At 38.8% G+C, this 24,564-nt stretch overlaps 1 protein-coding gene across 4 annotated transcripts in view; it reads right to left on the bottom strand.

Moving 5' to 3' along the window:
• ACVR1 (activin A receptor type 1) overlaps window positions 1–24,564 on the bottom strand; it is a 141,346-nt gene that overhangs the window by 56,661 nt on the left and 60,121 nt on the right. For all 4 annotated transcript variants that reach the window (XM_003266138.3, XM_030796491.1, XM_030796489.1 and 1 more), the window contains one exon: window positions 8,406–8,479. In XM_003266138.3, coding sequence (XP_003266186.1) covers window positions 8,406–8,472 — 67 coding nt within the window. In that variant the 5' untranslated portion in view covers window positions 8,473–8,479. The remainder of the gene's footprint in view (window positions 1–8,405; window positions 8,480–24,564) is intronic.

Genomic DNA, 24,564 nt, shown 5'->3' with positions numbered 1-24,564 from the left:
CTGTAACAGTTCTACTTTTGCACTAAGGCTTTGTTTTGTTTTGTTTGCCACCATTTAGTTGCTATAGTTGGGATGCCTTTGAAAATGGAGTATGTGTGCCTGCCTGTCCCTAAACTGCAGGAGGATTAGTTTTTCCCATCCCTTTACTTCTCATCTTGCCACACTCTATGATCCACTTGCACCACACACCACTCTTTCAAAACACAAAACTGCACCTACTTAATCTCTCCACAGTTCTCCATTGCCTTCAGAATAGAAGACAAACGCCTCAGCATAAGGCTCTGCCATGCCTGCAGGGCTCAACTCTCAACCCTAATTCCGTCTCATGACATGGTGACCCCCCATGATCTCACGTCTCTGGACTTCACCATTCCCCTGCCTGCAATGTCCTTCTTAGTCCCTCCTCTGATGGTCTAATGGCTATTTATCCTTCAAAACTTAGCTTCCCTGCATCACCAGCCCCAAACCCAGCTCCATGTGGGATGCAGGCCCTTCCTGTCCATACTCCTCATGCTATGCTGTGACCTTTGCCGTATCCAACTGGACTATGACTTCTTGAAGCAGGAACCACTTCTTGCTTATGCTTACATCACCAATGCCTACCAGTGTTGTCAAGTGGTACTCCTGTTTAAATGGACTAAAAGAACATAAGTTTGTCTTATAACTGATTCACTTTTCCCAAACTCATAATAAATTATTTGAAAGAGTGCATGTGATCAGCCCAGATCAGTCCCACTGTCTCTTATATTATCTTTTCTCTATTACCATAATTATTATTCTAGCCAATATTATTTATTCATTTGTCAAATATTTATTGAGCACCAACTGCATACCAGGTAATGTCTTAGACACTAGGGATAAAACAATGAATACCTCCACATTCTGGCCTCTCACGCTCTAGGGCTCACTATGTGCTGGGCACTCGGCATGTAGTCTCATGACTCCTCACAACAAGGTGGGTACCGTTATTGTTTCCATAGTACCAGGTGGCAACAAGCAAAGAGAGGCAAAGGAGAATATACGCAAAGACATAGTGAAACAGAGGATGACTAACGATGGTGTTTTGGCCTTGTCTCTTTCCTGAGAAAGGCTTGATTCCTATGCATGGCCAAAGCCTTCCTTTCAGAACACGTTCTTTGACTCTGACCATCAATACTATGTCAAACATGATCCTAACCCTTTGCAAAACTGAAATTTGAAGCATATGAACTGGGACGTGAAGTTAAGGATAAAAAGAAGTCATTACTGTAACTCTACATGGCATGCTGCAGTATTATATATATCAGAGAAGTCAAATTCTAAACTGGACTGTTGGTAATTTTTTTTCTATCCATTCTTTGTAACTTTTCTGAATGAATCTGTTTTGCTGTTGTTTTTCAACTGAAACTAATTTGGTGTAGGTACCATAATTCAGAAGACAAAACAAATGCAGCAAGAAATAAAACAAAGGAGCCATCCCCACCCCAATCCCCCAAATCACCAATTTAAAAAATACTGGCAGGTTTTTTTTTAAGGTGAATGTCACCATCATGTGCCCAAGAGGAATTTCTCATTCTTCCTTTTATTGTTTCTCTCCTTCCCACATCCCATATACACATTCTCAGCAAAGTCCATGTTCTGTTCTAGCCCATAACAAAGAATCAGATGTAGCATTAACCATGGCTCTAGGAAACACCCTGCTTACAGGGCTCAGATTCAGCTGATGAGAATCAGGCCACAGCTGCTCCAGTGTTATGACCCAGGCTGAGAAGGTGCAAATGTAAACTTCCCTCTTCCTGCCAAATCACTGACTTAAAGATAAAGGATGGTCAGGCTACATGGAGTTGTGAAAAAATAAAAGGTTCTAGACCAGCTTTGTTGAGGAATACACCAGATGACCTATGGTCAGGTGCCAGAGCTGTCCCATGAGGGCAGTAGGAACACCTGCGCAGTGAACCCTTGAAGCAGACTAGTGTTGTCTTTTTTAATTTCAATATGGGTTATGACCCACTATTGGGTAGCAGAATCAACTTAGTAGTTTAAGACAAGGTTTCTTGCTGTCTTTTTAAGTGAAATAAAACTGAATAAAATTTAAAAAGACAAGAAATAGGTGCACATTAAACATAGTAAGAGTAATTACTGCTTCATGAAATTTTCATTTCAGATGTGTGTGGGCACTATCTAGGCAGTGGGTCTTACTCCAAAATGTTTCTTGCTGTGAGTCACAGTCAAAAGTTTGAAAGCCACCTCGCCTGTGTCTTACACTATCTTGGAATGACATGAGTTCTGAGTCACTATGGCTATTAGGAATAAACATTATGTATGGAATCTTGCCTGAGGTCATCCCAGGCTGCAGAGGAAAGTTCTGCAGGACAGTTTGCAGTGTTTTAAGAGTTACAAATTAATTTTTATGTGTGTTTTATTTTCCTTGGTGTTTTCCTTTTCAAGAGCGAAAGTGGCATATATGACATGCCTACAAACCTTCTGCTTTACAAGTTTTTCCATAAAGAGGAGATGGCATTCATCCTCTCACTCTGGAGACCTGTCCTTATAAAAGAGAACACTTAGAAGTGACTGCACTGCACACTGTTGACCACAAGGAAATCATTTCATGAGCTTGGGTGTTGAATTTGTTTTCTCATCTGTTCAATATTTGACTTTCTTTGAATGAATTTTTAGCATCCTGCCACACCCTACTGCTATCCATACCCCTCTTATACTGTCCACTAAAAAAAAAAAAAGAAAGAAAGAAAAGAATGTGGCACTAGTTTAACTACTCATGGCTGAAACAAACACTTCCCAGGTAGGAAAGGCTAAAAGGATGCTTTGTCACAGCTCACCTTGCATCAACTAGTATACGATCATTTTGTAAAATAAGAAAACTTGATAATAAAGAAGCAGTGTCTTAAAGGTATGATGCTTCATCAGACATTTACAGTCTAGGCCCCAGTAGTAGCAAATGCCTTAGTATGTCATCCCTCTCCCTAAAAACATCTTCCATTTGATGATATGCCAAAGAAAAAGATTTTATTCTGAACAAGAGATAAATTATAGTAACAAGAAGAGAAACAAATGTAATACTAAGACATTTCTCTTCCATTCATTCACCCCTTCAAGAACTTCCTGAATCCCTAATAATGAAAAAATCAAAGAAAGGCTTATTCTATTCTTCCCCCCAGCAGCAAAGAGGGGCACCTTTGTAACCCTAACAAAAAGTCCATTGAAGTTATCTCCTTCCTTCCATCATTGGGTAGAGGGGCTGGAAAGTCTGAGTAGTGATGGCTTTGGAAATACTAAAATCAAGTTAACTCAGAAAATAATTTAGTACCTAGCAGTCATCTCTAGAACATGCAGTGATCTCTTGCGAAAAAATTCTGCATAAGTCTGGCCTTCCTTGCTATAATAAAATCTAACTGTGGCTTACAAATTTAATAAAATGTGGGTTGTCTCAGCTTTGAAATATTTCCAAAGGAGCAATAGTCCCTTTAAAGTAATTGTGTCATAGTCTTCACCTGCAAATGCGTACAGGGACAAAAGAAAAGCCAAACATGGAGGTTCTGCCTTCACCCTGGTGGTATAATAGTAGTATTAGAGCACGATTAGTCTTATTAATGGGAAGGAAAGGGAAGGATATACAGGTAATTAGGACTCAAGTGCTCTTCTCTATGAGAGCAAATAAAACTCTTCCTGCAGCTAGAGTTGTATATATAATGAACATGAAAAATGATTACTGGTAGGAGAGACAAGAAAAGTAAGAAACACAACCCCAGGTGAAGGGGCCTCATCATTTGCTATTACAAACTCTCTTCTCACGCTCTCAAACAGACTGGATCGAGCTGGATTCTAGCATGCACCAGACATAATATGAATGTGGATGTAGCTAATTTAGAGCACAAAAAAATGCAAAATTTTGAAGAGGACTGATAATGACTGGAGCTCTTGAACACCATTCCTCAAAGCATATGATGCCTTTTGTTGGCTGTGTAACCTTAAGCAAGAGTTTTAACTAATCCAAAATCACATCCAAAAACAATGTATCTTATGAGGGCACTTGTAAGGATTATAGGAAATATGCATGAAAGCCAGCCCAATATCTGATGCATATTAAGCACTCATTAAATATTACCTATAATCATCAAACAGGTCATTATATTGGAAAGCATTTTCCAAATATAAGTGGTGAAAAATTCTTTTATTGCCCAGAGCATTTAGGATTCCATAGAACTTGAGAAATGTTCTGAAGTACCCTCAAACTCTACAAAAAAAAAAAAAAATCACTGTTTAGAACTAATATTTGAAATGTTACCACTATTTCTAATCAATATTTATGAGACATTTGGGAGACAAAGGGGTAAAAGGTTTTTTTAAATAGACTAAGAAGAGTACACTACCCAACAAAATGTATTAGAACAAAATCTCTATGACTGTCTTATTTATGCCCCAAGAATGTGATCTAGCTTCATTACAGCACAATTAATAGGATGCCTATCTGTTCTATAAACATCAAATATGGGTCTATTTCCTTTTAAACGTATTCGTCTAAAGCTCACTCAGCAGTAGACAAGATACACTGCTATTACAGATTTCTGTTATCGGCCCCATTATTTACCTCTTTTGGATTAAGTATTAGTACTTAACATTTACTTTTTAACTAATGTTGAGGATACTGGAGTGTATTATAAATAGTGTTTCTCTTTGGTTTTTAAAATTTTCCTACTAAATATATAAAAACAAAATGCCTTCCATAGAACACACACACACACACACACACACACACACACACACACTAGGGAGTTGACTCACAGAGGAAAGACGGCACTAAGGCAACTGCTATTATGATTAGAGTATACTAGGCTATAGCACTCACTGGATATTCAATTTTTTTAAAAAAACAGCAATTGCAATTAAAGGATGATATGCTCTTTTCCATATTTGTAAACACCCTAATGGTGGTGGTATATTAAATAGCAAAACCTTAAGGGTCAATCTATTTCCATTTCCATTTCAGCCTAAATTAACTTTTACATGTTTTACATGTCTTCACTGTGGCATTAAGAGGTTATTTGCTGGATTCCTGGACAGCTTAAGAGCTGAAAGCAGGATTAAAAAAAAATAACCAATGGCATGGTTATTAGCATTGCTCCATAACTGCCCTTTTTCCGCCCCACTCTTTTCCCCATTCTCTCTCTACCTCTCCTTCTCTCCTCATACTACATTTCCACTTCTCTGTCTCTTCTCTCTTTTTTTATACCTTGCCTACATCACAGGTCCACCCATGATATCATCTGAACTGCCTCATACCACAGAGGCAGAGTGCAGTGGCTCACACCCGTAATCCCAGCACACTGGGAGATAGAGGTGGGCGGACTGCTTGAGCCCAGGAGTTGGAGACCAGCCTAGGCAACACAGTGAGACCCCAGCTCTACAAAAAATACAAAAATTAGCCAGGCATGGTTCCCTGCCTGTGGTCCCAGCTACTTGGGAGGCTGAGGCAGGAGGACTGCTTGAGCCCAGGAGGTTGAGACCACAGTAAGCCAGGATCGTGCCACTGCACTCCAGCCCTGGTGACAGAGTGAGACTCTGCCTCAAAACAAACAAACAAACAAACAAACAAACCAACAAATTAAAAGGCAAAATATCATACAGAATTGATGGCCAGCCAAGGTGGCTCAAGCCTATAATCTCAGCACTTTGGGAGGCCGAGGTGGGTGGATCACTTGAGCTCAGGAGTCGGAGACCAGCCTGGGCAACACGGCAAAACTCTGTCTCTACCAAAAATACAAAACAATTAGCTAGTTGTGGTGGCACAAGCCTGTAGTCCCAGCTACTCAGGAGGCTGACGTGGGAGGATCGCTTGAGCCTGGGAGGAGAAGATTGCAGTGAGCTGAGATCACGCCACTGCACCCCAACCTGGGTGAAAGAGACCCCATTTCAAACAACAACAACAAAACAGCAACAACAAAAATATCATATAGAATTGATATGGTAACTAAGGAAGAGAGTGAAATTTGGAGGGACTTTAATTCTCAATATTCCTTAGATTTTTAAATAATAATCATTATTTACCAATTTAAAAGAGGTAAAAAAAAAAAAAAGTCCCTGAAACTTGACTGTTAGACATGTCTCCAGCAACTGTCAAGTATCCCCTAGGGGATAAAATTACCCCAATTGAAAAATCACTGTTAACTCACCAAATCCTCCCAGCTTTAATATAAGCCCATTTCCTCATATTAATTCCTTCAACATTGCCACTCAGGATCCCTTCCCCATACCTTCTTGGCACTAACTGACACAACTGCCATATTATGGGAATATCTTTAACAACTCTGCTTAGAGTAGAATATAAACTAGATATCTAAAATGGTCTATAACAGCACTGGCCAACAGAAACAAAATGTGAGCCACCTAATGTAATTTAAGTTTTATCACAGCAGTAGGAAAAAACAGGTGAGATTTACATTTTTATTGTCTTCAAAATCCAGCTTGTGTCTTACATTACAGCACATTTCCACTCATATTAGCCACATTTCAAATGCTATATGTGACTATCAGCTACCATATAGGACAATGGAGAAGTATAATATATGTCATTAAGTATGAGAAGGAGATAGGAACAGATCAAATATCATGAACCTAATATATAATGAAATAAATTTATAATATTCTAAGTATTGATTTTTTCACATTGTTGGCTATACTAACTTGTCAAATTATATGCCTCCTTGGAAACGCATCATTTATATAAAGAAGACCATACCCCAAAGAACTTGTAACAAGGGCATTAGTCTTACTGTCCCATCTGATCATAAAGAGGTTGAGATTCCTACAATAAGCACCACTCTTCATGGAGGAACACTTGTAAAATAGAGTGGGCACTGCTCAATGTGCAATGAAGTAGAGTTGAGGCTTTCTCTATCTAGAAAGATATAGAACAACATGTTAAAAGCAATTACATGTAAGTGAAGGGAATTATGAGTAACTTTTAATATCTTTCTCTCTTGATTATCTATTTTGTCCCTTTCAACAAGGGCAGGACCATCCCTGAACAACTTTTTGGAAATGATAGGATGGGAAGGTGAGTAATGAAAGTAAGTAAGGGTCAGAGACGCCAAAGGCACTGAAATGCCTGGGTGGTGCCACACAACTAAGAATTAGCCTTCTATGGCCTGAATGTTTGTGTCTCCCCAAAATTCATGCCAGTATCTTAACTGCCAAGGTGAGGGTATTAGGGCAGACCCCTCAGGATTGGGATTTGTGCTGTTATAAAAGAGATCCCAGAGAGCTAGCTAGCCCCTTCCACCACGAGACAACACAGAGAAGGCGCCGTCTATGAGGAACGAGACCTTACCAGACACTGAATCTGCCAGCACCTTGAACTTAGACTTCCCAGCCTCCAGGACTGTGAGAAATAAATGTTTAGTTTTTCATCCACCCAGTTTCTGGTATTTTTGTTATAACATCCCAAATAGGCCAAGACATGGCCTTTGCGCCACAAGTATCAACTATCCCACTGAGCATTTATTTTGATGAATAATCTTTGTAGAATTGAAACCAGTACCTAACTCTGTCATACACAAAAACACAAAGTATGTATGTCTTACATTGTCTTCGTGTATACTAAACATTCCAAACATATAACTAGTATATAAATCAAGGGCCAATGGTTCTGGTTTTTTTAAATTCTACCAAAATCTGTTCACCAATTCAGAACATTCAATCACTGAAGGTAAGAGACCACTTATCACAACTAAGCCACCAATATAACACACCAGTACCAATCTATTTTCGAAGATGTTGAAGATTATTACTTATATAGGTGCAAGCATGTATTACTTCATCATGTCTTCTTGTAGACTCATGCCCAACTACACCATAATATATCACATTTGGGCTTTTTTGGAGGGGGCGGGGGTGGGGGTTTGAGATGGAATCTTGCTCTGTTGCCCAGGCTGGAGTGCAGTGGCGTGATTTCAGCTCACTGCAACCTCCGCCTCCCAGGTTCAAGCGATCCTCCCACCTCTGCCTCCCAAGTATCTGGGATTACAGGTACACATCACCACACCCAGCTAATTTTTGTATTTTTAGTAGAGATGGGGTTTCACCATGTTGTCCAGGCTGATCTTGAACTCCTGACCTCAGGTGATCCACCTGCCTCGACCTCCCAAAGTGCTGGGATTACAGGTGTGAGGCACCATGCTTGGCCCTATATTTAAGTAGAAAATTAGGTTGAATTTTTAAAAATATAGGTGTATGTAAATATTCAGATATAATGTATATAAGAATTTCACTTCAAAATAGCCAATAATTACCAAATATTTATTATAAAAAGAGTGTTTTAAGTTTGATAGGCTTAAGAAGTAGTTTATAGTAAGCCAAAAAAAATCACAGTATACTTATCTTAACCCAAAAAGATGTGAGTCACTTACCTTCCATACTAGGGGAGGGGAGAGCAATCATGATAAGCACAGGAAGAATCATCACTCCATCTACCATTGTACAACTGTAAAGGGAAAAGAAGAAATGTAAGTAAAGCATAAATATCTAACTGCAGGAAGACAAATTAAATTAAGCATACCACCTTCAAACTGCCACTCAAGGCCCTTCTTACTAATCACCCTCAGATATATTGCCTTATTTCTTTTTTTTTTTTTTTTTGAGACGGAGTCTCACTCTGTCACCCAGGCTGGAGTGCAGTGGCACAATCTCAGCTCACTGCAAGCTCCGCCTCCCGGGTTCACGCCATTCTCCTGCCTCAGCCTCTCCGAGTAGCTGGGACTACAGGCGCCCGCCACCACACCCGGCTAATTTTTTTGTATTTTTAGTAGAGATGGGGTTTCACCGTGGTCTCGATCTCCTGACCTCGTGATCCGCCCGCCTCGGCCTCCCAAAGTGCTGGGATTACAAGCGTGAGCCACCGCGCCCAGCCACCTTATTTCTTACTACATTTAAACATATACCTTTTATGTGGACCTAAACATATCACCTTAAATAGTCATATTCACTTCTAACTGGTAGTCACTCCAAGGGTACTTTCTCAGAGTCTACTCTGACAAAGAAATCAATAAGGAAACAAAAAATTTTCAGCTGCAAAGTGAAGCAGTCCCAAAAGATTTTAGGTTTGAATTTTATCTTATCCCATTGAATGCAAAATTGGCACTAAATTAAAAACCCTGAGAAGCATGAATAGACTATTTTAACATGATGTTAAAGATTAAGCGACTGAATAATTCAAGCCAAATTACTATGCTAGAGTCTTACTTCTCCTTTAAAAGGACTGGAGGCAGAGCAACCTACATCAACATACAGACCTAAAGCAAAAACGAAGAACAAAAAAATACAAACTTTTACCCTATCTAAGGCAAAGCAATGCATTTCTGCATTAAACAAATTTAACAAGGATAGACAACAACTAAAATCATGTAAAAATAAAAAAAAAACTTTTCCATTTGAATAATGTGAAATACCAGGAATGTGATGGGAGTTTGGTTAGTTGCAATTTTCTGGATGGTAAAATAAAGAAAAAGCTGCTAAAGTTCTTTAATGATAGGTGAGTGTGCTTGTCCTCTTTCAGCTTTAAAGCAAAGAGTGAAAGCCCGTTGCTATCTAGCATGTCTGGAGTGTTGACCTTTAAAGTCAAATTATTTAGGCTGGGTGCGGTGGCTCACAGCTGTAATCCCAGTACTTTCGGAGGCTGAGGTGGGATGATCACTTGAGCCCAGGAGTTTGAGACCAGCCTGGGCAACACAGTGAGACCCCATCTCTATTTGTTTTTAATTATTTTTAAAATTTAAAAAAAATCAATTTTTTTGGCTGGCGGTCTGTTTACAAACCATACCTCCATCATATCTTACCACCCTTCACTTAAATTTATTTCTCTTTGGTTCCATAATTATATTTCAGTCAATCCCTTTCCTAAAAGCAAGGTAAGGGAGGAGGTAAAGGGGATTTTTATGTACCTTCCTTTTCTATTTTTAAAAGCATATGAAACTTGAGGAAGATCCTACTGCTGTTGTTGTTTTTATTATTTCCATGTTCACATAGATCTTTTCTATAGTGGGTCCTTTTGGGGACATACAAATCCTTCATCTTGGCCCCTCACAACCAGAATGTGACTCCTCCAACACATCTCTGTACCTTTGGACGTGAATATGCTTTTTGTTCCCCTCTGCTTGAACTGCCCTGAGCCCCCTCCTCTACCCCTCTCCAACCCCATTGCCTCCTCCTGTCATACATGATTCCGGCTCAAAGGTAAGCCCTTGGTGAAAAACCTCTCCCTTGGCAGTGATTTCAGCCCCCAGCATGGAATCATAATCATCTGTCTAGGGCAGTCTCCAGCACTGGTCCACTCATCTCCAAAACAGGTATGCACATCCAAGGACCAAGCAAGGGTCATTCACTGAGCTATGGAATGAAATTATTAAACTGTTTTTTCATTAGAATGTTTTAATATAATAAAGTAGAAAATAACTTGAGACTTAATCTGGTCTCTATCTCAGTTCTCTATGACAGTCTAATACAGGAGGTATCTTTCAGAAAGACTAGGAGTTACATAATGTTAGAGTGGACATGATTTACTTACAGAGTGCAACCATGTACTTGTAGTTTTGAAGGTCCATTCAAGTGTAATTACAGGTTATACTGGCTATTTACAGTGAAATGAGGCTTCCCAAATGGCAAGTGTTCTAAAACCATTACAGAAACTAGACATTGCACATATTATTAATGCAAGCAACAGAGAAGAGTCAGAAAACAGTAGACTTAACATCGCTTATTTCTACTGGTTCTTCTTTCACCACTTCACTAGAGAAAAGTAGTAATACTCAGTTCAATCTGAGATAAAACAATCTCCCCAAATTCAAAATTTGAAAATACCTGAAAAATGGATTTGCAACTACTGTCTTAGTAAACATTATCCTGAGTGGTTTGAGACTTTCATTGATGATAATATGATTCCACTGCCATTAGCAACACCTTAAATATTTTATCCTTATTTAATTGCTGTTTTATGTATGTTTTATAATATGTACTTATTTATTTTATATAAAATGTATAGCCAATTCACATATTGAGGGTGCACCAAAAAACTTTTATGGGATATGTCATCACAAACCATTGAAAATTGCTGAACTAAACTATTTCTTTTCTCAGTCTTATCTGAATTCCCAGTCCTTCATTAACACATTCATGCATTCAAAAACTACTCAAAACCTACTATGTGCTACATATCAGAAACCTAAAATAGTAAATATAAACAAGGTCCTTGCTATCGTGGCACTTACAAGATATGTCTATGGTGGTAATCAAATAATCATCCAAAAGACTGCATAATTAAAAACTGAATTAAGAGTTGGGAAGAAACATAGTTAAAATAACTGTGTTAACAAAACAACTTGAGACTTTCTGGAGGGTGCAGAGGTTCCCTGGGGAGGTAACATCTGAAAAGGAATCAGGAATCAGAAGGATGAGTAGAGGTACTAGGAAAAGGGTAAGTGTGTTGGGGGGTGTGGTGGGAGAGGGTGAACACAGGACACAGATAGAGTAATATTTAAGGGAAAAGGCACTTCTATTGAGGTGCCTGTGGCCAGAGCAAGCATGGTGTGTCCTGAGGACTTCAGGCAAACCTTAGGATTGAAAAAATGCAAGAATGGCCAGGACACAAAGGGTCTGGAAGAGTCACAAAAAGTCGGTGAATAACCAAGAAGGCTAGAGAGGAAGGCAAAGGTCAGAACAGAGGTAAGGCACTCTAGGCACTCTACTCACCTATCTTCATTGCCCCCTTGGCTCTCACCATCATTCCATAGTTCCTCAGTCCCCACTACCCATTATTATCACCCCCACCAGCCACTTTCTGTCTATCTCTGGACATCTGCACGTGATGCTCCCTATGGTTGGGCCCTTCTTTCAGGGCCCAACCTACTGAATTCCTACTCATCCCGTAAGTCCCAATGGCTTCTCTAAAGGCTACCACCTTCTAGAAGCCTATCTAAACCCTTAAATACTCTCTGCTCATTCTTATAGATCACTTTAAGTTTCACTCATACAATCATCCTAATTAATAATTATGAATTCATACCTGTGTGTGCTTTTGAACATCTGTCTCTGTCACTAGACTGTAAACTCCATGGGAGCAAAATCTATAGTCTATCTTGTTCATCACTGCCAGAACCAAGGAGGTGTACATTTAATAACAGTTTAATTAGAATTTTTCCTGAATTAATCAGCTCAATTTAAGTTTAAATTCTAAACAATTAGTAGCACCCCCTCCCCACCATGCACACAGACACACACACAGAGACCTGCAAAGGAATGGCAAGATTTATCATCTCTATAACTTTAATCTGTAGAATTTAGCTCAAGTAACAGTAAAAGTCAACAGTTAACAAGCTTCAGATCAAGACTCCTTTTACTATTAAAAAAAAAAATCTAAGAAACAATCACCACTGGCATATTTTCCACGTCACAAAGCCAGCAAAAGCCCACGTCCCAAATACCTATTAACAGATTATCATTGTGCGAACAAAATTAAAACAATAATTTAGGCTCATAAATAGAAGACAGAAAAAGAATGATAAATTCAGACCCTCAAACAGTAGGGACTAATTCCATCTCTAGTGTTTAAAGACAGCTCAAAATCTGCCAAAAATCTTTGGGAAAAAAGTCAGCTTTCTGGTTGCCATTTTGTTCAGGGTCTGCAGTGCTTATCCTGACCAGTAAACTCAGCTATTAAAAACAGCACCCCCAAAAGGAAAGAAAAAAAGAATGTGGAAAGGGGAATGTTCTGGTATTTCCTGACCATATTTCAATTATAAGAAACATCAATATGCTAAAATCTCAACCTGAAGTCTCAAGGATCTATTTTTAATTTTAAAATATACTAAAAAGAAACTAGCATTTTTAAAAGTAAAATTTCAACTCTCCTGCTCTCAAATATTTTTGGCTAAGGAGCGTTCATATGTAAGCTGGCAAGAAAGAGAGACCAGTAGTGGAAAATGGGAGTGGCAATAATTCAATAGTTCTGGGATTGCCTTACTCCAGTATTTTTAAAACTTTTTTGGTCTCGGAATCTCTTTAAACTCTTGAAAATTACTGAGAAGCATGTGTATGTAGGCTACATCTCTTGATATTTACAGTGTTAAAAACTTAAACAGAATTTTTAAAATATTCTATTCATAATAAAATAACAATAACATACTACTTTTTTTTTATTTTAAAAGAGCTATGATGTATTTCTTAAAAACATGTTGTGAGAAAAGTGGCACTGTTTTCCTGCTTTTTCAAAAATCTCTGTTTAATAAAACACAGCTGGATTCTCATATATGATCTACATTCGCTCTGTTACAACATGTACTGGCTGAAGTATATATAGAAAATCCAGTATCACACATATCATTGGAAGAAGGAGGACCTTGTGAAACCCCTGAGAAAGTCTCAGGCGCCTTTGGAGTTCTTGGACAACACTTCGAGTAACTGCCTTAGTCCTTAAATGCTCAGTCTTTGTACTATATCAGATAACCAGATGGTACCAGATATTTTAGACTGAGCACTTAGCGGATACCTGACAAAAATGACACTGTTCTACAGTTTAGAAATTTCATTAACCTCTCTAACATCACAGATGTCAACAAGTCCAACAGTCAAGGAAGAAAGCACTTTTTTAAATGTTGGAATAATATTTTATGTATACAGCTAAATATTTTTGAAATGGGATATAAACTTGTATGAAGGTAGTCACAGCTGCTTATCTTGCTTGGGTTCAACTAAATCCTTGTGCAAGGCTGTAATGCCAAAATCTCTAACTGAAAAATCACAGGCTACTGAGGACTGCAAAATATTATCTGAAGGGTTCAGAGTGAATCCGTGCCTCTCGTGTACACACATCTCCCTTCTGTTCTTGGATAAGACCCTCTGTCCCTGGAAACTGATTTTAATATGTCAGACACAAGAAAAATCGCTATTCAGAAAATGGTTACAGACCTCCTGCCTTAACTAACGTACCCTCTTTAAATCAATACTGTTTCTTACAATGTCTCAGGCCTACTTTCTTAGAAGACAGAACATTCCCATGATATTCTACTAAAAACAGACACATCACCAGGGTAGTACAAAACGACTTTCCAAATCCCATGGTACTTTTCAAATTCCACTTAAAGATCAGACTGTATGTAGTTAAGCTAGCGTTTAGCTCAATTTCTAATGTATGTGGGCTTGAAACCAAGTTTGGCACTTTTTTTGCTCATCACAGTTTTACAGCTAGATAAAGCCACAGATACCCCACAATGTACTACCCGAAATTTTACTGTGATACTGGTTACAGAATAACTGAGAATATAATACACTTCTATATGGAACTTTCAGAACCCATATTAGGCAATCTAAGTGCTAATCTATAATACAGCAATAAAGCATGTTTCTGAAAACTAGACTTATGAGTAGCATACAACTAACTGTAATATTGAGGATGAGGGGAAAGTTGTAAGATGAACCCTAAAATTCTTTCCCATTGGAAAATTTGACAAAATGTTCATTTATCTTGCCTGATGGCCTAAACTCATTCTTCAATACATACTTTAGTGAGTACCTTCATTCAATAAGGACATTCTTGATACTCTTCTCAATTCAATTTCTAACAATCTGTGAATTAGAAAGAATCTTGGAAGACAGGTCATACAATCACCCACCCCTATTTTGAATGACTTTTACATCGTCCACGTGAAGGCACTTTCTAACCTATGCTTGCTCACCATTGGTAAGGGCTCTCACTACGATTCCATCACAGTTTTTTTCTTTATATATCTTTAGGCATTCTGTACTATGCCTTCCATAAGGAAAAAATAATAATTCTCTTTAATATAAAAGGCAGAGGCAATGTGGAAAAATAATTTATGGAATCCTGCTTTTTCTTAGTCTTCTGGGAAGGTAGAAGAAACCTGCCTAAGGACACAGGTCAAATCGCAAACCACCAGATCAGAGCATTCAGGTCTTAATGCACCACCACTCTATACAACTTTCCCTTAACTAGCTAGCCACAGTTTAGCAATCTTGTTCTGTCATCCTTAACAGTTTTTTGTTTGTTTGTTTTTTGGGGGTTTTTTTCTTTTTTCTTTTTTCTTTTTTTTTTTTTTGAGACAAGGTCTTGATCCATGGCCCAGGCTGGAGTGCAGTGGGACAACCTCAGCTTACTGCAGCCTCAACCTCCTCGGCTCAAATGATCCTGCTGCCTCAGCCCCTCAAGTAGTGGGGACTACAGGCACATGCCACCACGTCTGACTAATTCTTTTTGTATTTTTGGTAGAGGTGGGGTTTCACCATGTTTCTCAGTCTGGTCTCAAACTCTTGGGCTTAATCAATCCCCCTGCCTCGGCCTCCCAAAGTGCTGGGATTACAGGTAGGAGCTACCAGGCTCCGCCATCCTTAACATTTTATTCAAGCCTCAATTCTTCTGAACTTCAACTGAAAATCTTTATTTTCCTCTTAAAGAACAACCTTTACTCATGGTTATTTAATACACCATTCAATCATGCCTTCTTTCCATTTCTCTAACCGTAAACAATTTCATATTACTCTGTGACCTCCAATCATCTCCTCCCTCCCACTGCCCCCAGAAAAGATGTTGATATTATAGAAAAAAACAAGCCTCTTTGATAGTGCATCAGTGGTTTCTAACTCCCATCCTCCATCCCTACTCTTCAGTTCTCTTGTAAACTCACCCCTCAAAATAAAAATGGAAATTAGTGTAAGGCACATTTGGGGGCAAAGTTAGGCCCAGCAAGGCAAATTCTAGACATGAAACTTTGAAGGAAAATAGACTTACATCAACCGCCACCAAGCAGGGCCAAAATCAGCCACTGTAACTGATTAGATAATACAAGAACAGTCATATCTCTTCTATGCTCAAAAGGCAATGAGCTAACCCAAAGGCAGCTTGGGCCAAACTACCTGGGCCTTTGGGAGGAGTGAAATGAGACATGGGCTGTCAGTAATAGCTGCAAAGAAAGGTTAAACCGAAGCTATCATACCATGTAAGTTAAGTCAGGGTCTTTTCTACGGTTCAAAAATGACCTGTTAAATATTTTTAACACCACACTCTGTCGGAACTGGCAATGTGCAAATTGCCAAGGCTTGGTTTTATATAGACTTCACTGCTGCTGGAGGGTTTCTGGCGGGGTGTTACTTTCAGAATATTAGCATGTAATTTGATCTTTCATGATAGATGAATACAAATAGCTTCTTGGACAAGTCCTATAGAACTGAAAACCAGGCCCTGGATCGGTTTATCCTGTAGTTAGAGGAAATAATTATGGATTATTTCAGGAAAGAATGGGTTTTGACTGAGTTACACTATAAACATTCCAGCTGTAACAGATGGACCCGAGATATGGTTTGGGAAGGAAGGGAAGCAAACAATATGATCTGTAAAATGAAAAAAGATGAAAAAAAAGATAAGGCTTAATGTGAAAGACAGTGAAAGGTCTAGCTTAGGCTACTATGTAAGAATCAAAGGCTCCCCAGTAAATTTATTTTAACTGTACCCAGAATGAAATTGACTTTGTTACACCCCTTCCAGATATACACAGAATACCTACGCTAAATTTCTGAGAATCCAGTGTTTTGATCACTTGCTGCGTGCCTTACTCGTACCTCAAAACTAGGTTTTATTTCACCAGGCTTGACTATATGGAGACTGTCCCTCATTTTCCACTTCATTCCTTTGTTTCAAATAGCCATGGTCCACCTGCTTTGTTTCAACTGCTAGGACTCCATCATCTCCCTGCTATTTTGCTACATTCTCCAACACAGCTCACAGCTCACTCCCTGTCCCTTGTTTGCAAACTGTGACTGGAACCATTTTTTTTTTTACCTATTGGTAGGAAAAGCCCCATTATTCCTTCCCATAAAGCTCTTCTAGATATGTAACTCTGAAGTTCATTTCAAATCCCACTTCTTCCCAAAGTCCTCAGGTAGACAGTGTCTCAGTCCTCTGTCTCATTTCTAGCTGTGCCTGACCTGAAGGTTCCCCTCTAACCTAACAGTGCAGACCTTTCTTTCCCTCCTATGACTTACAAACGGTGTTAGAAGCACTGCTCATCTGACACAGCTGTCCCAATTCTCAGGCTAATGTGATTAATCTATAATAATTTGGGGGGGTGGGTATAAGATGAAAGGAATGTCAAGGCCAGAGAGGTACATTTCTCTCTCTCTCTCTTCCTCTCTCTGTTGTTACTGAGAGACACTGGAGCACTTTTCTGTGGTAGTGAGAAACACCACCCTTTATACACTGGCCTAACCAAAGCCTTCCGTCTCACTCCCACACTGCAAGCCCATTCCTGTCTCAGACCTTCTCACCCACCCCCATAAACTATATTATCCCACCATATCTTCTTCATAGCACTTAACAACTAGGTGAGATTTGTCACTTACTTACTAGTTTAAAATAAAATAAATAAATTTTTTATTGTGTTTCTCCCTCTTCCACACACCAAAATGTAAGCAACATGACAGTAAGAACTCTGCCTGGCTCATGGCTACATGCTCATGCTTGGCACCTACCAGGCGCACAATATAAATTAAAACATACTCATTTTAACATCTTAGCCTTGGCTACACTTTGGTGTGGAGAGAGGAAGGTGAAGTTTAAGTTTGATATAGCCTAGCAAGGAAATGGGGGGCAGGGGTGGGTTTGTATGTCCCCGGTTTAATATAGTAGCAAGCAGATATTTGAGATAAATTAAAAGATATCATTTGTAACTTGGATTCCAGTTTTCAAGGGTGTCATCCAAGAGAGGCAGCCAAACAAAAAGACGGCTGGCAGACCTTGGGTGTACCAGACAACTCCCTGGTGGACAGTATCCCAGTGGGAAGGGATTGCTTGGATCTCTAGTTGCAGACACCAGCTGATAGGCCCAGAGCCATCCCTAGTGACCTCTGAGACAGCGTCTGTCTCTTGAATATACATCTCCTACAAGTCAGAAATTGACATATTATCTCCCCTGAAGGCTTCTAACATTTATTGACGCTATTTGGAAAGCCATGCTTCCATGCCTATTAATAACCTTCAGAGAGAACCCCAAGGAAGTGTCAGGAGAAAAATAGATCCAGCCGATGGAAGCAAAAGACTTGACCAGAGGTTACAGTCAGTAATACATTTAAAAAAAAAAATAAGAAGAAAGTTGTAACATTTCTGAATTAGATGTTATCTTTTCAGGAGGCTTAAAACCAAATACTTAGCCAATGAATTACAGCAATGTGAGGCAAGAACCCTGGTCTTTACAAAAAGGAACTCTTGAAAGACCCCCTTATCTATTTAAATAGACCAGCAGCAGCAACTAACTTTATCTGCACATCAATTTATTCCAAGGAATTTTGCCTACACGGCTGTTATCATTAAACCTTTTATAGTTATTTTTACAGTTATTTAAACTTTGTAAAGTTTCTCCAAGTGACACATTAAATAGCAACCAGATCAACCTACTCTAAATAATGGAATCACTAATTTACATTAATCTCGGAAAAGAATTCTCTTAGTGGTCTATCTCCTCTCCCCTCCCCCGAATAGAATGTGATTAATGGAATTCTCTCACAATTTAGCTTGAAATATGCTTTTGCCAGTCAAGCAGCTAAAGCAGAATCAGATAATTGTGGTATGACTCAACAAACACACAGCTGTTCATTTAAATATATCCATCAAAAGTATAAATATGATCATGAGAAAGAAAACGAGCCATGTACCAGGGTCAGTGCACAAGTTGAATGGGTTAGCATCCAAGTAACCACAACAGAAAACAAGGAGGGGACAGGGAGAGGAGGCAGGGAGAGGTTCTGGATGGATACCGCGTGGAGAGAGACTGGAGAACGGATGTAACCAAAAAACCACCCACCCGACCAGAAACACTCACTGACCTAAATAAGAAAACAATGTTAAAAGTAAAAATAAATGCACTCTATGAAGTAGGGAGAAAGAATGAAATCTTAAAAATAGGTGACGCGCCCAAGAACATAAAGGTAGAAAGCCAACAGAGTAGAAAATTATGAATTTGATCTGTTATTAAAAATAAAATGCAGTCGGGCACAGTGGTTCATGCTTGTAATCCCAGCACTTTGGGAGGCTGAGGCAGGAGGATCACTTGAGCCCAGGAGCTCAAGACCAGCATGGGCAACATAGTGAGACTCCATCTCTACAAAAAATAAAGAAAATTGGCCAAGCGTGTTGGTGTGGGCCTGTAGTCCCAGCTGCTCTGGAGGCTGGGGCGACAGGATTACTTGAGCCCAGGAGTTCAAGGTTACAGTGAGCTATGATCATGCCACTGTACTCCAGACTAGGTGACAGAGTGAGACCCTATCTCTAAAAAATATGTAAAATTAAAACTAAAAATAAAGCAAAACAAAGACCCCAAGGCAGTGGAAAAGAGGAGAATAGTATTCTCACCTCAGTCCTTGTCCACAACCTTCAAACACTATGATTATGAAATCACTGTGGAAACGTGGGAATCCTTCCAATAGTCCAAAAGTATAACAACTGAAAAACACCACTATGTACCAGGCAATCCCTTAAGGAGGTTCTACATATACAAGACTGCCATTTAACATGAGGCAAGGAAATAGAGAAAGAGAAAACTGTAAGAACATGATGGGGGACAGGTGGCAGGGAGGGGTCCCTGTATCCAGTGTGCCAGGCTCCATTCTTTCGTTCTTTCTCAAGGATGGGCCAGAAAGGCCCAATAAGAACTTGAGAAGGAAAGGCACTGAGAAGGCTTTGAGGTCTCTCCTCCCTTAATATGCTAACAAGTGAAAGAAACATCTAATCCATGATGAACATTTCCAAGCTTTCCCTGAACCATCAAAAATCTCTCCTTCCAAAAAATAATCTCTCTGGCAGTGGGGGGCCTAAGCAAATGTGTAGCCAAACTACTCAGTTATCCTGCACTGAAAACCACCCACATCCTTCCCATTTATAGGCAATCTCTCTTACATCATCATAAGCAACAATTTCAACTACCACCACCTCCTCAGCCCCAAGGTCTCCAATATCCACCCTCTTCATCTTTTCACTGAACACTTTCTCGAACAGCAATTACACAGGCTTCCTCCATGTCCCCCATCCAGTCTTCAGTCCACAGGGTTCTGTCCTAGTCAATCCAGTGAAATACCCCTTGTTAAGGTTTTACCTCATTTTAGTTTTACCTTATCCTTCAGGTTCACAAGGGAGCTCTCTCAAAATATGGATTCCCAAGCCTCACCCCTCAGAGATTTTGATCTGTGACGAGGCCTAGGAATCCCCCACCCCCCAGCAAATTGGGTGATGCTGAGAATGACAAGGAGGTCTCACTCACTGATTATGTAGGATGTGGTGTTGTGACCACCTTCTTCCCTTGGCTTCCTCCCTAGCTGGGATTTGTGGGCTGCACTCTTGCGTATCTTCACTTTTAATGCTTTGATCCTTCTCAGTTTCCTTGCATAGAAACTTCCTCTTCTGTCACTCATGCCTTAAATCTTGGTTTAGGCCCCACACCTCAGCCTTTTCTTTTCACTCAAGATGTTACTCGTTTTCTTAGACTCAAGAACCACTGTAGGCCACCAGGCTGGACCACCAGGTTGAGAATGAAATCACCCATTCTTTAGTCATTTCCCCACTCCCTGTCTATTACTTCCTTATTACACTCCTCCCCATATGTTCTTTTCACTGTTTATAAAATTAATATTTAAATTTTTATTACAGATAGTTCAAGTTACATAGAAACAGAAAGCGTAATATGTCTTCTTTTAAAATCTTCTAGTTTCAAAAATAAGCAACATTCTACCCCCAGTTTCAAAAATAAGCAGCCTTATTTCCTCCATTCCCATTTTCTTTCTGAGGTATTTTAATGAGAATCACAGATGTCATATCATTTCACCCACAAATTCTCTGACAGATAAGGACTTTTTCTAAACATAACTAAAACCCAACATCTCACCCAACAGTTAAAATTATTCCTCCTTCAAATATCATCTAAGAGCTAATCAGTGTTAAATCTGCCCAATTTTCAACAACTACAACACCCTCCAACAACAACAACAACAAAAAGGAGAATGGAAATAGAATACAAAAAAGAAATTGTTTTCAGTTTTCATAACTAGCAGTATAGTGTTAGTATTGTGGCACTACTGAGAATACTGTGTGTATAATGTGGAAGAAAGCAAATGAGTATCTATGAAGTATTCTATCATCCCCTGTTGTGTTTGAGGACTAGAATTTTGTGTCAAATAAAGGAGATAAAGATGTTATATAGAAAAGGTTAAGTTAAAACCTTATAAACTGAATTTGAATCACAAGTATCAGAATGAACTCATGAAGTATTTTATAAATATTTAATTCCTGGTTCTGTCCACTAAACGGACCTAGAAATAAGGACCCACTCAGTAGCAGTGAGCATCCCTGGTGCCCAGATTCTGGTGTTAATATAACATATGCCACTAAAAGAAAAACAAATTGAATTGAACCATGTGGATGCAATAACCAAAATCTAGCAAGAAAGAAGCTGGAGGTCAAATGGTCAGGTTCTTCAACAGAGAAACTGTAAGGGAAAGAAAGGGCTGGAGGGGGAAACCCCAGGTTTAAGAGCCTTACAAAACATAAAGAGATAATACGAGACCAATCTATAGATCTGAACACCTGGTTGATGGACCCATAAAAAAAGTGCAACGAGGCAATTACTATAGTGTATATACTACATAATATACTATTTCTTGGCCTGCATGGTGATCACAAAAAAAATTCACCTTGTAATTAACTAAACTATGCATGCTTCTTTTTGTGTTTTATTTTACATTAAAAAAGGTAAAAAGGAAAGGACAAAAGCTGAATATATGTTGTTACAAATATATACAGACATACACATACACTAGGCAAGTAACAAGCACTGTGCATCATATACATGCAAACAATTAGCCCAGGTTTGTGCATTACAAATAAGTTTATGCAATAAACTTCTGAAATATCAACTCTTCCTTATCTTCAAACTGAAGAAATTGTTTTTACAAGTTCCAAGTTTATTTTTAATAGAAAAGCAAAATAAGTATGTTTCCTGGTCATAATCAGAAATCATGTATTAAAATAAAATTAACACAATAAAATTAACACCTACTTCAGTAAATGTCATGGGTCAAAGGATATAGAAAGTCTAGGGTTCAGATCAGTGTTTTTCAAAGGAACTGTGCAACACTATTGTCAAATAAGAAAAATTAACATCATAAAGAGTGAACCTTCACTAATGAAGTCTATACATTTAACAAAATCCCAAAAATAATAGGTTTTCTTCATGGGGGGAGAGGGTGGTAACTGGGTATGATTCTTTTAAAGTTCCTATTTTTAAAACACACACACACACACAAGTATTAAAATTCTGTGAAATGGACTTAAAATGGGGAGACTTACCCCATGAAAAAGAAAAAAAAACTAAGCCTCAGAAGTTAAAACAATGTGATTCTGCTGCATGAATAGGCAGACAGATTAATGAAACTAAACGGTTATCCCAGAAATAGACCAAAATCTATATGGGAATTTATACTATAAAAGAAACCAAAGGAGAAAAGTTGGGACTGTTCAGTAAAATTGGAATGACTAGCCAATACGGCAGACTGCTAATTTTCCACTAAAATCCCTTCTTTCCTTCTTCTTGGGTACAAGGCGGCCAACACAGACTTCACTTTCCAGTCTGCACTGCGGCTAGATGTACCCACATAACGAAGTTCTCATCACTATAGTTTTCATCTGTAGTGATGTCTGCAGTTTCTAATCACTAGCCCTGGACTTTCTTCTTTGCCCTTCCCATGGAGAGGACCCAGATACAGCAGCAACTCAGATGTGACCATGCAGATAATCACAGCAATAATTACTGGAGCCACAGGACAGAAGGGACTCAAGCCTCTGAATGATCAGTGGATGTGGGAGGTTCTGCTGACCTGTTTTGCTTACACGGGGACTGTTAAGTGAAGAAAAAATAAACTTTTGTGTTCTTTGAACCATAGCATATTTCAGTCCCTTGGTTACAGCAATTCAACCTAACCCTAATTAATACAGCATCTAGAGAAAAATTCATTTGAATTCATACCTAACATTTCAGATGGATCAAAGACTTAAATCTAAAAAAACCCCACATGACATTAGAATGAACCAGGAGATAGCAGGTTTTTAAATCTAAAAATGAAAGTTCTTTTAACTACGATACTATGATGTTGATCATTTCCTCCAATGTAAGTAAGAATGTAACTTCCGCTGTGGAGCAAGAATTGGGGTCTGTTTTTTACATTACTGTATAGCCTGTTGCCTAGAACAAGTTCTCATACACAAGAGGCATTCAATAAATCATTGTTGCTTGAATAAATTGGCGATTTTAACTATATAAAATTTGTAATAACCTGCATAACCAAGTAATAATTATTTCTATACAAATGGCCAACTGAGAAAAATATATAGTATATATCACAAGGATAAAACGGGGGGACCGATAATTTTGATGTCATATTTTGATAATAAAAATCATAACCAAACAGCAAAATAGACAACGAACACAAGCACAGAAAGAACATAACTAGAAATAAAAGTGGCTTTTAAACTTATGAAAAGATGCTCAATCTCAATCAAACTAAGAAAAATGCAAATTAAAGCACATTAAACTGCCATTTTTTTACCTATTGCTTTGGCAAATAAATAAAATAATCACTTGGGAGTCATACTTGACAGGCAAAGGCATGAGAAAACTGTTCTCACCCATTGTTGTTAAATCTAAAATTTGCCAAGGTCTATAAACAGAGCAACTTGGCAATAAATTTCTACCAAAATTATAATGTGTGTAACCTTTGACCCAGCAATTCTACTAGAAATGGATCCTATAGATACACTCACACGTTTGAAATGATGTATATTCAAAGTTATTCCCTATAGCTTTGCTCACGATAATAAAAACTGGAAATGATCTATATACCCATGAATATTGTTAAGTAAATGACAGCACATCTCTGCAATGGAATACCAGGTATCTACTAAAAATGAATGCGCCGGGCACGGTGGCTCACGCCTGTAATCAAAGCACTTCAGGAGGCCGAGGCAGGTGGACCACCTGAGGTCAGGAGATCGAGACCATCCTGGCTAACACGGTGAAACCCCATCTCTACTGAAAATACAAAAAATTAGCCGGGCGTGGTGGTGGGCGCCTGTAGGTAGTCCCAGCTACTCGGGAGGCCGAGGCAGGAGAATGTCGTGAACCTGGGAGGCAGAGCTTGAAGTGAGCCGAGATGGCACCACTGCACTCCAGGCTGGGCGACAGAGCAAGACTCCGTCTCAAAAAAATAAATAAATAAAAAGAATGCAGTGCTACTACGGAAGAACTTCCAAGAAATATTATTTCAATAAGAAAAGGTATAAAACCGTGGATACTGTTACCATGTGTGTAAAAGAAAAATTGTAATATCTATAGGTTATATGCATGTATACTATATATACTCTGAAATCGCTCAAAGAATACACAAGAAAATGGTAATACAGTGGCTGTTTCTAGAAGGGCCACTGGGTACCTGGGAGACAGAGAAGGGAGACTTAGTTTTCACTCTACA

The sequence above is a fragment of the Nomascus leucogenys genome, chromosome 17 (assembly GCF_006542625.1).
Source record: "Nomascus leucogenys isolate Asia chromosome 17, Asia_NLE_v1, whole genome shotgun sequence".
NCBI lineage: Eukaryota > Metazoa > Chordata > Mammalia > Primates > Hylobatidae > Nomascus > Nomascus leucogenys.
This window is presented reverse-complemented; position numbering and strand designations above follow the sequence as displayed.